At 45.9% G+C, this 14603-nt stretch overlaps 1 protein-coding gene across 3 annotated transcripts in view; it reads left to right on the forward strand.

Annotated features, from left to right (window-relative positions):
- XCL1 (X-C motif chemokine ligand 1) overlaps positions 1-8017 on the forward strand; it is a 112157-nt gene extending 104140 nt beyond the window's left edge. For 2 of the 3 annotated variants that reach the window (XM_019647545.1, XM_019647536.1), the window contains exons 3-5: positions 4503-4648; positions 6634-6748; positions 7708-8017. In XM_019647545.1, the coding sequence (XP_019503090.1) occupies positions 4503-4648; positions 6634-6748; positions 7708-7864 (418 nt within the window). In that variant the 3' untranslated portion in view covers positions 7865-8017. Of the gene's footprint in view, positions 1-1516; positions 2996-4502; positions 4649-6633; positions 6749-7707 lie in introns of those variants that run through there. The other variant, XM_019647552.1, reaches the window with a different exon arrangement.
- The last annotated feature ends 6586 nt before the right edge of the window (positions 8018-14603 follow it).

Consider the following 14603-nt stretch of genomic DNA (forward strand, 5'->3'; position numbering starts at 1 on the left):
TGACAATCATGGCAAAACATACCACAGACTGAAGATTTGCCCCCAGGCTGGGGCATTCAGCTGAAAAATGTGTGCCCCGCCAGGCTTTCTACCTGTAATAGCATCCAGTGTTCTGTCTCTACCTGTGTGACTTCATCATCCAAGTCTCTTCAACCTCTCACCCTCCCAGGCAGTTTCTATTTCAGACTCTGCTGGTTAGCACCCACCGCTATCTCAAGCCACTCACCAAAATGAGCTCAAAATGGATTAAAGACAAATGTGAGACCTGAAACCATAGGACTCCTAGAAGAAAACAGAAAAAAAAAAAACCAAACCGAAAATTCCTTGACATTTGTTTGGCAATGATTTTTTGGATACGACACCAAAAACACAGGCAACAAATGCAAAAATAAATAAGCGGACTATATAAAACTAAGAAATTTCTGCACAGTAAAAGAAACCATCAACAAAATGAAAAGGCAACCTGCAGAATGGGAGAAAATATTTGTAAGCCATCTATCTGATAAGGGGTTAATATAAAAAATATATAAGGAACTCATACATTTTAATAGCAAAAAAACAAAAAAAACCCACAAAAAAAACAATAAAAACTGGTTAGAGGACCTGAATAGCCATTTCCCCAAAGACATACAGTAAATGAAAAGGGTGCCCAACATCACTTAATCATGAGGAAAATGAAACTCAAAGCCACAGTGAGGTGTTACCTCATACCTGTTAGAAATGCTATTATCAAACAGGCAAGAGAAAAGTGTTGGTGAGGATGTGGAAAACAGGAAACCCTTGGGCCCTGCTGGTGGGAATGTAAGTTGGTACACCCACTATGGAAAATATATGGAGGCTCCATTGAAAATAGTATGGCAATTCCTCAAAAAATTAAAAATATCAATAGAATTATCATATGAGCTAGCAATTCCCTTTCTGGATGTGTATCTGAAGGAAACGAAATCACTGTCTTGAAGAGATATGCAACATTATTCACAATAGCCAAGATACGGACACAACCTAAGTGTCCATTGATCGATGAATATATACCAATGCATATATATACATATATATTCATCGGTCATATATGCACCAGAAAAAATCTGGTGTGTATATACCATGGAGAATTATTCAGTCAAAAAATAAGGAAATCCCGCCACTTGTGACAATATGGATAGACCTTGAGGGCATTATGCTGAATGAAATAAGTCAGAACAGAGGAAGACAAATAGTGTATGACCGATATCACATACTTGGAATCAGAAAAAGCAAAACTCATTATCTAGAGAGTAGAATGGTGGTTGTCAGGGGCTGAGGAGTGGGGGATACGGGGACATGTTTGTCAAAGGATACAGACTTCCAGTTATAAGATGACTCTAGGGCTGTAATGTACAGCCTGATGACTATAGTTAACAATACTGTATTATACGAGACCTGAAAGTCACTAAGACAGTAGATCTTAAATGTTCTCACCACACACACACACACACACACACACACACACACACACACACACGTAATCATATGAGATGGTGGAGGTTTTAACTAACCCTATTATGTTAATAAGTTTACAATATGTGTGTATCAGATGATAATGTCATTCATACTCCTTAAACTCACACAGTGTTATATGTCAATTATATCTCAGTAAACCTGGTGGGGGGAGACTTTGGGCTAAGCTTAGAAAATGGGGAGCTATTGAAAGATTTTGAGCAGAGAAGCGACATGATATGATTTATGTGTTGATATGGTCACCTTGGCAAGTTGGTAAATTGACCAAAAGAGGGTAAGAAGCTGTTGCACAAATTGATTAATTCAGGTGAGGTTAACGATACTGTCACTTGGGTTTGGGTCTGGGTCTGTTGCTGAGGTGAGGAGTTTAGGGTCCATTCTGAAGGTAGAGAGCCAGCATTTGCTGACCAGTTGGGCGTGGCGTGTAAGAGAAAGGAATCAAGGATGAAGGACATGTGTTCTGACTAATGTCCCTCACTGGTTACTGTCCATCAGTGCCCACACATTAGCAGATTATGTCCATTTGGCACCGGGTTTCTACTTTCGTGTTTGTTACTTAATTCTCCTCCAGAGACTCTGGTCATGCTTTGAAAAACTGAAAGTAAAGAATTCATTCTGAGAGTTTAAAACATTTTATTTCAATATACTAAATCAAAATCCAGCCCTTGGTCAAATTGTCTAATTTGATTGAAAAGAGAAGGGAGAGACACAGGCACAAGTCCTGGCTTCATGTTCATGACCATGGTTTGTACATGGTCATCCTTTGCTTAATGTCCGATCATCCTCATTTTGGTCTTTTAAGAAGAATTCACTTATGCAAAAACGATTTGGTGAGTGACTACTACATCGCAGACCTTCGGTTAGGGCCAGGGACCCGGAGAGCACGAAGGCAGAATCCCTCCTCTCAAGGAGCCTGCATCTAGTGGGAGATGCAGCAGTGTAATTGATAGGGGACTAAAATGAGATTAGAGATGGAACAGTGGCGGGGGCAAAGGTCCATGGGGGCAGAGGATGTCACAGCTTAATTTTATCTAAGAATGCAGGAAAGGTGTGGGTAGCCGAGTGGCTTACAAGTTACTATGTAGGGAGCTGGGGTGGGCTTTCCAGGTAAAGGAAGTAATACGTGGGGTGTCTAAAAGAGGATGCGTGTTTGACAGGGTCGTTAAGGCTGCAGGACTGAGAGGATGTAAGTGCTGCTGGCAGGTGAGTCTGAAAGGCAAAGCAGGGTGAGGTCTTGACCAGCCTTGTAAATGACCATGAGGGATTTGAAATAAATCCTGTAGACAATAGGAATTAGCACAGAGGCCTCGGAGGGAAGCAGCATGATAAGATTAAGACTTTAGAATGATTACTTGGCAAAGTTGTGGAGAAGAGGGAGGTGGCCTGGGACTGGGAAGCTAGTTGGTCTACTGCAGCAGTCCTAGCAAGGGGTGATGTGGGCCTGCCTTGAGCCACGTGGAAAGGGAGGAGGAGACAGACACACAGAAAACCTGCTTACAAGGTATACTTAGCAGAGCTTGGTTGGGAACGCCACATAGGTGAGTCTGCCACGAGTCTGAGGTGACCCCCAGATACCTGTTATTTGGAAATTGGATGGAAGAGAGCATATTACTCCATGTCGAGGATTTACAGGCGGAGAAGCACGTTGAGTGGAAAGATGGGTTCAGAGTTGAAGGGCTGATGGTGTAGCCAGGTGGAGAAAACCAAGAAGCCATTCTCAAGTTCAGAGTGAAGTCTGGCTGGAAAATCAAATGCCATTAAGGAAAAAAATCTCTCAGAGGTTAAGCTGTAGTTTTTATGGCAATATAGGAATTTATTTTCATATCCCCGATAGCAATGGCAAAAACTTTTAGCTACACACATAATTAATATATTTCTTTTATAAATACCTATGTTAAACAAAACAAGACCAAAATAAAAACCCCACAAAAAACCAAAACCCCAAAAAACAATGACAAACTGTGCCAGAAAGGCTGTCGTGCACCTGAGACTGCCACCCTGCTGGAGGCATTGCAGGGTGAAACAGCTGTACATTTTGGGTAGAATACATGGCAGTGTGAAACAAGAGCTAAAAGGTGATCATTTGATTTTGCTCAGTAATCCTAGTCCTAGTTACTAAAGGGAAATGATTCACTGTCTATGAATGAAAATTTACCTTCTCAACATGATCTATAAAGCAGTAAGGTAGAAGGGAATGGTGCAATGGGTATGCGTGTGCTTCTACTCAGAGTAGAAACATGAAGACTATGAATAAACACGGGAAGACGTTTACATTGATGTGAAAACAGGATTAATAATCGTCACATCTATGCAAACCTGTGTGTGCCAATAGGCGCACACTAGAAATGTATTAAAAATGAAAACTGTCAGAATGATAAGAGTATAGACAATTTTCTCTTTTTTTTTTCCAAAGTGAAGTTGATGTCAGTACAATTTCTCAAACACTTTTGAAAAGGTGTCTGTTAAGTTGCAATAAAGCAACTTAATGTAGACATGCTCCAAACACTGTAATTGAAATGTTTCCTGAGTACCTGGGGGAGGGTGGCAGGTAGAGGAGGGAGGTGAGAAGCAGAAGAGGCCAAGAATGGGGACGTTCAGGGTGGCAGCAGCCCCCCGCCTTCCCTGGGGAGTCCCTGTGGATGGCGTTGGGCACTCGTGACCATGGTGGTGGAAGCTTCATGACACAGCCGGCGTTGCGTGAGGCAGGACCACCTCGTTTCTTTTACAACTGCCCCCCGCTGAGCCATGACACCGACATGGCCCGGGAGCATGTCTGCAGTGGAAGATTTGAATTGAGACTGGTGGCAGCGGATGAGACAGCCGTGTTTCTGTAATGCGTACACTTGGTTTCATTGACACATTAACCACAGGTGAGGAAGGAAAGGCCACAAGGTGTGGGGTTACCATGAGTGGGGGCAAAGGAACTAAAAAAAAAAAAAGCATCAGCATTGCAAAGACTTTCCACAACTCAACTCCACACCCACCTCGAAAGCCCCGTCATCCCACAGGAAGTGTGCTGACCATGGGAGGAATAAAAGAGACCCGAAAACAGTGGCGCTCACCGTCTTTGCTCAGCTCATCAGGACCTCAGCCATGAGACCCGTCATCCTGGCCTTGCTTGGCTTCTGCTGCCTCACTGCCTATGTGGCCGAAGGTGAGTCGTGAGATGGGAACAGACAGGCAGACAGGTGGGCGCACTCTTGGGCTTTGACTTGCCCCGAGCCAAACAGGAAGGATAATTTTGACTCTGGGGGACCTTGTAGGTTCCAAAGACAGAGAGAACTTGGTTAGAATCTGGGCTCATACTTTTCATCATTGGGTGATTAGGGGTAAATCTCTTCACCTCTCTGAGCCTACGCTTGCTTATCCGTAAATTGAATGTGGTAACAAGTACTCTCACCTGGGATTAAAATGCAATGCCTGAGGCTCCTTTAGCAGATGTCCTCACGTAGTCATTTCTTGATTACTGTTAGCTGTGGAATGGTGGTGACAATTATCTGTGCCTCTGTAGCTCTTGCCTATGTAATACTGATCTTGATAAATTCTCCGGATATTTGAGGGACCACTCACAATGTGGGGGTGAGCTAGACGGTGTAGGTTCTGAAGCTAGTCAATGTTTTCTATTAAAACAACGACTGGAAGCTCATACCTTCTTACTAGGAAATCAATGTTACCTTCAAGTACGTAGGAGAATCTATGATTACTGCTCCGAATGTCCTCATTTATGAGAACCGAATTTACAAGAGACTGATGATAAGTGTTAACCAATAGATCAGTATCTTATACACAGATAAACTTGCGAGGCACACCCAGGTGCCACTTAGATATACTGAGCCTCACCTGAGCCTCCCACCCTTATTTCCTAAGGGATGATTTTTTTCTAACCCATTGGAGCTTATTTCTCCTTGTGGCTCTGGCAGCAACAGACTACCCCTTGGGTGTAATTAATGTCACAGTGAATCTCCTCTCAACAGCCTAATTTGTAGACTTATTACTTAAGACTAGAATATCTGAATCTGATCACGGGTCCCCAAGGGTGTCCGTGAATAGAGGAGGCAAAGCCTGGGACTCCCTGAAATTGCATGCAGAATAAAAAGCATTGAGGAGACAGAAAAGTTTAAGATTACTAAAGGAGACAAGGTGGCTGGCATTCTGCTGACTCGGCAGGTGTGCCAGTTGGTGGAGACCCGGGTTAGGGTTGGGGAAATGATGGGCTCTCCGAGAGGGACTGCAGATGCTGGGCTCCGATTCCCGAGACTTCTACTGGAGTGTCCTCTACGAGTCCCCCTCGCTTAGCCTCTTACGTACAACAGAGCAAAGCAATCTGTGCTTTGACTCAGCTCTGCAACGTGCGTGAAGGTGATGTCTGCACCGATGACACAGACACACAAATGTTGCTGAGAGTCAGGAGAAGGCTCGGGGGTTTAGCCTCCAGTAGCACCCTCTGGGTCTTGGGAGCCCATGTCGGATGCTTCACAGAGAAAAGTATTGTTTCTTCAGTGGTGAGAAAAACAGAAAAAAACAAACAAGCGGACTTCCCTCTTTCACTGGGTTCAGAGAGAGTTCAGCGTTCAAAGTAAACTGGCACAGATGGAGGGTAAAGAATGTGCCAACTGGGTATTGAGAGTGATGGGAAGATGGAGAGATGGAAAGGAGTGAGGCTGGCCAACTCCTTTTGTGTAGTTTCCTGTTGGGAGGAAGCCTCACTTTCTTCAGCAACACTACAGAACAAACCTGATCATCATCAGCTGTTCCTTTAGAAGCTTCTTAGCTGAATACTTCTCTTCTGCTTAGGAGAGAATCAGCACTTAGAAACCTTGATTAGATTTTACCAAGCCCTTAATATTTATCAACTCTCCCAGTTATTTTCCCTTCTCCCATGTAGGGTGGTTCCCTAAACAGGAACGTGTAATTCCCCTCGGGCTGTTTCCAGTGAGGATGGATACTTCATGAACTAGCTCCTTTCTACAGTTCACATTGACCATTCCCCTTTGTCCAGTCAAAAACAATAGTTAATGTTGCCTTCCCAAACTGCCCTTGATCACATCACCCTTAGTTATTCTGTTTGCAGCGCTGCCATATTTATACTATTTGGAATTACATTTTATCTTCATTTGTCTGTTTGGTTTTCTTCACCAGGCGTGGGGAGTGAAGGCGTGGAAAAGGAGATCTGTGTGAGTCTGACGACCCAGCGACTGCCATTGAAACACATCAAGTCGTACACCATCAAGGAGGGCCCCATGAGAGCTGTGATGTGAGTTTGTCTCCCCCAAAGCTGGGCTGGGTGGAGCGCCGTATACAGAAAGGGTGCCCTCCTCGGGGATAATAGGTCAGCATGGAGGGAGACCTCGACTTAACCCACAGCCCCTTTGTTTTTCCATATTGACCATTGACCGTGCCTTATGGAGCACTAGATAATGATTATCACAGAAATTTGGCAACTGAATAAAGAATATCATCCTCCTTTCTGATTGGCTTAGCAGAAGATTCTGACTGGGAACCGGGTGAACACTGTGCTTAGTTCTGAGGGTTAGGTTTAGAGATGGTTGGCTCAGATCAGGATTTGACCATATGGCCATGCTGATGTGAAGCCCTCCCCTCCTCATCCTTCCTCTCCCCCTGCCCTCCCCTCCCCCTTCCTCTTTTCCTCCCCTTCCCTCCTCTCCCCTCCCTTCATATGATGTGTTGGAGTAAAGTAGGGTGCCATGTTTTTGTCAGTTGCCATATCTCAAGAAAATGTATCAAAAACTAGCCTGCATGGTTCCATTCTCTTCCCAGGAGCTCATTTTCAGAACAGCAGCTCTTCCTAACATATAACTGCCACTTTACCCAAAGAAATTAAGATAGGGAAGTCACCTTTCATACAGAAAATAAGATGAGTGTATTTAGACTTGAAAAGGAAGACGGCACGTAGGCACTGGACTAGATGACGTCGAACGCCTGGCTTAGCTCCAGTGTTCGGTAGCTCTGATGAGAAAGGGAGCCTGGGGTATGTGGTGAACAGAGGCGCTGGGTATTACCCGGGGATATTTCTCCTTTTTGTTAAAATAGATTACAGAAGAAAGGTTTTCCTTTATAGTCTCATGGTTCTGAAAGACCATTTTGTCCAGTGATTTCTGCTTAAGAGCTCTTATGTTTGGTCTGATCTTAACTCCTACTCTCAAGGCTTTGAGGCTATGACTGACTTTATCTGTCTTTTTCCTTACATTGCAGACTTATTACCAGACGTGGCGTGAAGGTCTGTGCCAATCCACAAACTGAGTGGGTGAAAAAAGCCATGGTACATGTGAACAGCAAAAAAAGCACAAAGCAGACCAAGCCTACTGGAGCCCAACAATCCACCAATACACCTGTGACCCTGAGTCGGTAGTGGCCTTCCGGCTCCTTGTCCCCTCGTGAGCCAGCCAGCTGATGTCCCTTTATAAGCTCATGGACTAATTAAATTATACTCACCTTTTCTGAAAGTGCTGTGTGTGTCAGATTATTTTCTTGTATTTTTTGTTTTTCATGTCTTTCACCTTTATTGAGAGCTATAATTAATAAATATTTATTATTAAGGCTAGTCTCATAGTCTATTCATTTCATATTGGGAAAGGTAATCTATCATTTATGTTCTGTTTCTGTCTCACCTTGGATCTCCCTTTGATGGTATCCTTGATGGGAGAGATTTGGGGCAGTTGTTTTATCAGAGATGAAAGCTATATTCATTGTTCTTAGGTTCCAGCTTGAAATGGTTCTCTACCCATGAGTCACAAGTGATAACTGTGACGGTGGCAACAATTCAAGATCTATTTCAGCCTGTCTTCATAATGGAGTTCTCTTTACGGAATAAGGGAGAAAACCCAACGGTCTCTGGGTTCCCCTTCCGAATGGGATGGGATACTAAAAAAGTGGCTTTATTCAAGTTTTATCTCAAACAACATCTCTTATCTCTTGTGTTTCGTTTCATCTCCCATGGAAGGAAAAAAAGGAGAGGGAAGGTAGCAAAGGTCAGACTTTAGGCAGAAAAGATGCTTTATTCAAATAAAAATCAACGCCCTTTGAACTGGGCAGTGATCTTGCAGCCGTTCTCTGATTTCTGTAATTGTCATTGCTCTAGTTATCATGTAAGTCATGCTTTTCTGTGAGTAAGCGTCTGGCACCCTAACTGTGTCACCTGGAACATTTCTTGAGTGGTGTAACACTTTGCCATCGAGTTTTAACTAACAGTCCACCTGGCCATGCAGACCCATGTGCTCTCTTGTGTTGTTGTTAGATTGCTGATTTGGTTCATGGTTTTGGCTCTCCTCTCTGGGTCACTGGTGATGTGAACATGCAGTGCCCTGTGATCTACACAGTCAGAACCAACCAGGGTTTGGTAGTTTCAAGGGAAGAGAAAATACTGCGGTCTAGTGCCAAGGGGACACTCGGGAATGTCAAGGTCGTTCACAGGGTGGCTGAGGGCAGCTCACTGCAAGTCATCTCCCTAGTGACCCAGAGTGGGAACCGCTTAAAAGCTGCCTCCTAGCCCAAGGTGGGGCCATCGGTGCTTTCTCATTGCCGTTTGCCCACAGTAATGTTCAAAGCGGGTCTTCAGAAAAATACACACTTACTCGGAATAAGCGTGAGCGGTGAAGCATAGCAGTCATAAAAGATGAAAGGAATGGTGTCCTGGTTGAACTTCGTATTTGTGTTCCCCAAATATCTCCCAGACCCTCAGCATTTTTATGAGGCAATAATGTGATATGCGGAAGAAAGTGGATGTGTGTATCCTGTTGACTTGTTATCTGACACCAGGGGTTTCAACCAAATCGTGTGCGTAACTTGGAACTAACCGACTGGATGTTTTGAATTCGTTTAGGTTAAGACCTGAGTCTACTGACTGTGCCTCTGTGGCTTATTGGCTTTCAGTTTAACGCAAAGAAATAATCTAAGAAAAAGACCTCAAAATATTATTGTTTTAGTGGCTGCGACCCCTCCTGGATGCACCTGTGGCATCTCCTAGACGTACCTGTAACCTGAAGCTTGCTCATTTGCCTGTCTGTGCTCTGCCCACCCCCCACCCTGCAATTAGACTGGAAGCTGCTTGTGTGTATTATTATTTTTTGTTTATCATACTTTTAAATTACATTTATTGGGATAACATTGGTTAATAAGGTATACATTTCAGGTGTGCCTCTTCATAACATGACCTTTGTATGTGCTGCCATGAGTTCACCACCCAAAGTCCAGTCTCCTTCCGTCACCATGTATGTGCGGAAGCAGCGAGCAAAATGGAGTCCCCGCTTTCATGGAGCTTACGTGCCGCTAACAGGTGCCTGCGCTCTCTTTTTCCAGGATTCTTCGTCTCCCCACTTGCCTGTGGCAGCCCGACGCACCCGGTCCAGGCGCCCTGCTGGGCATTGAGTGCGGCCGGCCGTGGCACCTGACACAGTCCTGACCTCCAGTGAGCTCGCACAAGTGAATGCTTCCAGCACAGTGTCACGTGTGTGACCACAGGGGAAGTGGCGAGTGTGAGGTGTGGACACGCAGGAGCGCGCCTGCCCAGGTCTGCCCAGGGGTCAGGGCAGCCTCCCCCTTGGAAATAGCCATTGCCCTGAGACCTGAAGGGGCGTCAGAGATATTCATGGCCTTTCAGTGCGTTCCAGGTAAAGGGATCAGGTAGCACACAGAAAGGCCTGCAAGTGAGAGAAATTCGATATGCTTAGGGACGAACTCAAGAACAGGTGACCTTGAACGATGCGGGGGGTTGGGGCACTGACCCCCGTGCTGTTGAAAATCCACGTATAAGTTTTGACTCCCCCAAACTGAACCAGTAGCCTGCTCTACCTATAACGTAAACAGTAAACAGATTAACACGTGCTTGTGTGTCATAAGTATTATCCACTGTATTCTTACAGTAAAGTAAGCTAGAGAAAAGAAAACGTTGAGAAATCATAAGGAAAATGCATATACAGTACTTGTTGAAAAGAATACACATATAATTGGGCCCGCGCAGTTCAAACTCTTGTTGTTCCAGGGGCAGCTGTAGTTTCATGTGACCGAGGGACAAAGCGACGGTTAGACAGCAAAGCGAGGGGGACAAACCTCACAGATTGGGAGATGGAGGAGCTGTCACCAAGGGCTTGGCCTGCCAGATGGAGGAATGTGCACCCCATCTTGAAGGCTGGCAATGACCCTGGTTGCCAGTTGGAAAGTGGGGTGCAGAGGCTGAGAAGGGGACTGGGAAACCAATCGGGAGGTGGCTCTGGACCTGGTGACTTTTGAACTTGGCTTGGTATGGTGGGGCCCATTTTTCCTTCCCTCATGGGCCTTTTCCACTTTGCCGAGGTGCCTGTTAGTGGCGCATGACTGCCTGAGGGTGGCTCAGCCATACCTGCCATGTGCCTCAGGCAGCGACTCCATTCCCCGATCCGTGCCTGTGGGGCGCCAGGGCTGGCATGGGAAAAAACTGCATTTGTGGGAATCACCTTACTGTTTGTGTTATGTATTGGCTAAGCTAAGGTTGGCTTTGGGGGACCAGGATTGGAGCTGACCATGAGGAAGGAGGGGGAGGCAGAGAGGAGAAGCAGTAAACTTGACATCAGTGGGGTTTTGAGGCCCACAGACCAAGCCTTTTCTGATGTGTTCAGTTTCCCAAGTATTGTTGAGCATCTGCAGAGTGCCAGGGGCACAGGACCCGGTCTGCTGTCACAAAGCCCGTGATCTCATGGGGAGCTAGTCACCAAAGCCATTCCCATTTAGATGTTCCAGATGGCTCAGCTCAGGGCTCCCCTCCTCTCAGATGTCCCCAGCCTAGGTGACACCCCTCTCCTGTACCCATTCAGCCTCCGAGCTTTCCTCTATTATTGCTCCGATCACCGTGAAATACCCATTTACCTATTTGTTTATTTAAATGTTCTGTCTTACTTCGTAGTCAGGGTAGGGACTGTGCAGTGATCGCTGGTGCCTGGAACCTGGCATAATGCCTGGGACATCACAGGCCCAGTATACTTTCGTGGAGGATATACTACATGCACGTATCACTACTCTTAGCAGTTGTCATAAAAAGCTATAGGAGTCCAGATGAGAGGATACCTCCACCTGCCCGGTGAAAGTCAGGAAAAGCTGTGCAGAAGATGCGATGGAGAAATCGCACCTTGAAACCTGAGAAGGGTTTTGTGAGGAAAAGAAGCTGGGATGGCCGCCCTGCTGGAAAGAACCGCACAGACAGGAAAGTCAGGGCCTGCTGAGGCCAGCTGTCCTTTCTGGGACGGCTGGGCACCACGGCAGAAAGGAAGCATGGGACTGAGAAGGTCCTGTGTGCCCTGGCGAGGGTAGGATGTAAGGGAGCAAAATGAACAGACCTGAGGTTTAGGACCTAACTGGGTAGGGAGGTGACCATCCCATTAGCCCGGGCTGGAGGAGATGGTGGCCTGAATCAAGCGGCTGTGGGACTAGGAGCCAGGGGACCAACACAGAACTGGAGCAGCTTGGTTATCAGCCGGATGTGGGAGATGAGCCGGTTGGAGGAATTGAGACCGAGCTGGGATTTCCAGCTTGGGTGACCTGGTTAAGAAACAGCTCAACTGATGGGGAAGGTTTCAGTCTAATTTCTGGCGTGGTTACTAATAGACCCTCGAGAAAGTAACACCAAGGAGAAGTAGATGAGCAGAAGGAAGAGGCCTGGAAAAGTAGAAAACTGGTTATTAATCAGCCTGAGTACTCAAGTGATTCAGACAAAAGCCCAAACTACACTCTTATTCCCTTTCGACAGACAATCTTTTTATGTGGATGAGGTAAAAATAAGGCTGAGTATCTGTGAAATGCTTTATACCCCTTGGGGGGGGGGGGGGGGGGGGGGGGGGGAACGTTGAATTAAAAAAGGATGAAACAGGTATGATGAAACCAAAAAGTTTTATAGAAAACAAAAACTGNGGGGGAACGTATAAATGGATACAGTATCCACTGAGTGAGTCACCAGTGTTATTTTAAGAGGGATTTGTCACTTGGCGGTGGGAGGCAAAGAGATGAATCCGTAATGAGAGAAAAAGAGAAATGAGGTGAAAGAAAAGGTTTTGAGTGAGAATTACGAGCGTCCAAGCATGACTGCAAGGTGGGGTTTGATGAGAGAGGCTGAGGGAGGCGGCCAGGGGGAATTTTCCCTTTCTGTGGGAGGAGCTCTTAAAAAGTGGGTGCGACCACTGAGGGCAGAAGGCCAGAGGAGTGACCTGGAGTTATTGTTTCAGAAGCTAGAAGGGAATTTAGAGGCACCTCAGCTCGGAAAAAGTCCCTCCTCCTCACCTCCTACCAAAAGAAATGTCAATCAAATACAAGGGATGTAGGTCGATCCCCGGTCACACTGCGTTGCCTAGAGTCATCGCTGAGGCTGTGTCATCCGCTTCTTCCCAAAACTTGTCATTTCTGTCATCAAGGTAGAATTGCTGAATTGGGTATTTGTGAAGAAGGTTCACATTCTGGAGTGATGAAACAAAAGACCCCATGACCGGACTCAGCTGATCTTAATCAGAGCTACCAGATGTCCTGTTAGGGAAGATGGGCTTTCCATTTCTCTGAAGACTGAGTGGGGGGGATGGAGGTGGAGAGGTGGATGGGGAGGGGGGTGTTGGCAGAGTAACCCATCTTTTTTTTTTTTTAAGATTTTATTGGGGAATTGGGGGAGGGGAACAGCATTGGGGAATCGGGAAAGAGGCGCAGACAAGTTGCTGTCCTTTTGTTCTTCAGTCTAGTTGTGAAGGACGTCGCTTCACTGGCCCATGTTGGTATTATCATTGTGCTCTTCCCAGGTGAGACAGATCGGTCACCAGCCACTGGATGGCTGCTCACGGCAGCTCATGGCAGCTCATGCCGGCTGCCGGCCACTCACTGTAGCTCATGGCAACCCACTGCAGCTTCACTGCAGCCTACGCCGTCGCTGACGACTCACATCAGCCCAACTCCAGGTCAAACTGTTGTTCACCATCTTAGCTGTAGAGGACGCAGAGTCACTGGCCCTCATGTGGGATCCAAACTGGAGCCCTGCTGCTCAGAGCTGGCGTCCCAAGCCAGCTCTTCACCAACATGCCAAGAGTAACCCATCTTAAGCAGAGGGTGAAAGACAGGAGGGGGATTGTCATGTGATCTCTCTCTGTCTCTTTCCCTCTTCTCTCTCTCTCTCTGGGGTAGATGCTGGTGTGGTGGAGCCTGGGTCTGTATATTGGTTTCACCACTGACTCTCTAGGTGACCGTAGGAAAATTCCTCAATTTCTCTGTGCCTTAAGGTGGCCTCATTTATAAAATTGGAATAATAATAGCGCTGACCTCATTGGATTATGGTGAGGGTTCAAGCACTTAAAACAGAGCCTGGTGCATGGTGAAGGCTCGATAGTGTTCACTTTTATTATCCCCAGTGGATAGGATGGGAGAGGGTGCGGGAAAATGGAGGGTAGGTGGAAAAGGAAGCAGACACACCAGGCATCAACAGGATTTCCCAGAAGCTGACATTTACTGGTTGAGACCACAGTCTTCATCGTTTAGACAAAACTGGGGTTAATTGTATATGTTTTGTTAGTAATTGCATCTAACTCATCAAATCATAGAGTGTCCTATGGAATACTTGTACCATGAGCTTACATTTTAGAAAAAGATCCTGTGGTCAACTGTATTGAGGAAATGATATCGCACCATCTCCCTTCCTCTTGGAGAGTCACGGTGATGTAGTACATCAGAATCTCCGAAAAGTTCTGTGGAAGAGACCTCACTTATCTCAGTGTTTCCTCAAGTCAACCTGAGTACAAACCTCCTTCCCATATACCATTGATCAACACCCTGGGAGCACCTGTTAAATATAAATTCTTTAAAACATTGGAGACGAAAATTCTGTTCAGGTTCATAGCCTTGAAAGAAGAGGCTACAGTCCATTAATAGCATCAACACAATAAAAAAGAGGACTGTACTCCAGGTCCTCTCACTTCCTGTCTCAACCCGATGGAACATAGAGTCCCGTTTTGGAAATGTCTGTTATTCTGCAGTATATGCGTGTGTGTGTGTGTGAGAGTGTGTGTGTGTGTGTGTGTGTGTGTGTGTGTGTGTGTGNGTGTGTGATCTAAAGAGAAGCCTAAATGTGGGCTACATAGGGTAAAGAGGTGATA

The sequence above is a fragment of the Hipposideros armiger genome, unplaced genomic scaffold, assembly GCF_001890085.2.
Source record: "Hipposideros armiger isolate ML-2016 unplaced genomic scaffold, ASM189008v1 scaffold_6, whole genome shotgun sequence".
NCBI lineage: Eukaryota > Metazoa > Chordata > Mammalia > Chiroptera > Hipposideridae > Hipposideros > Hipposideros armiger.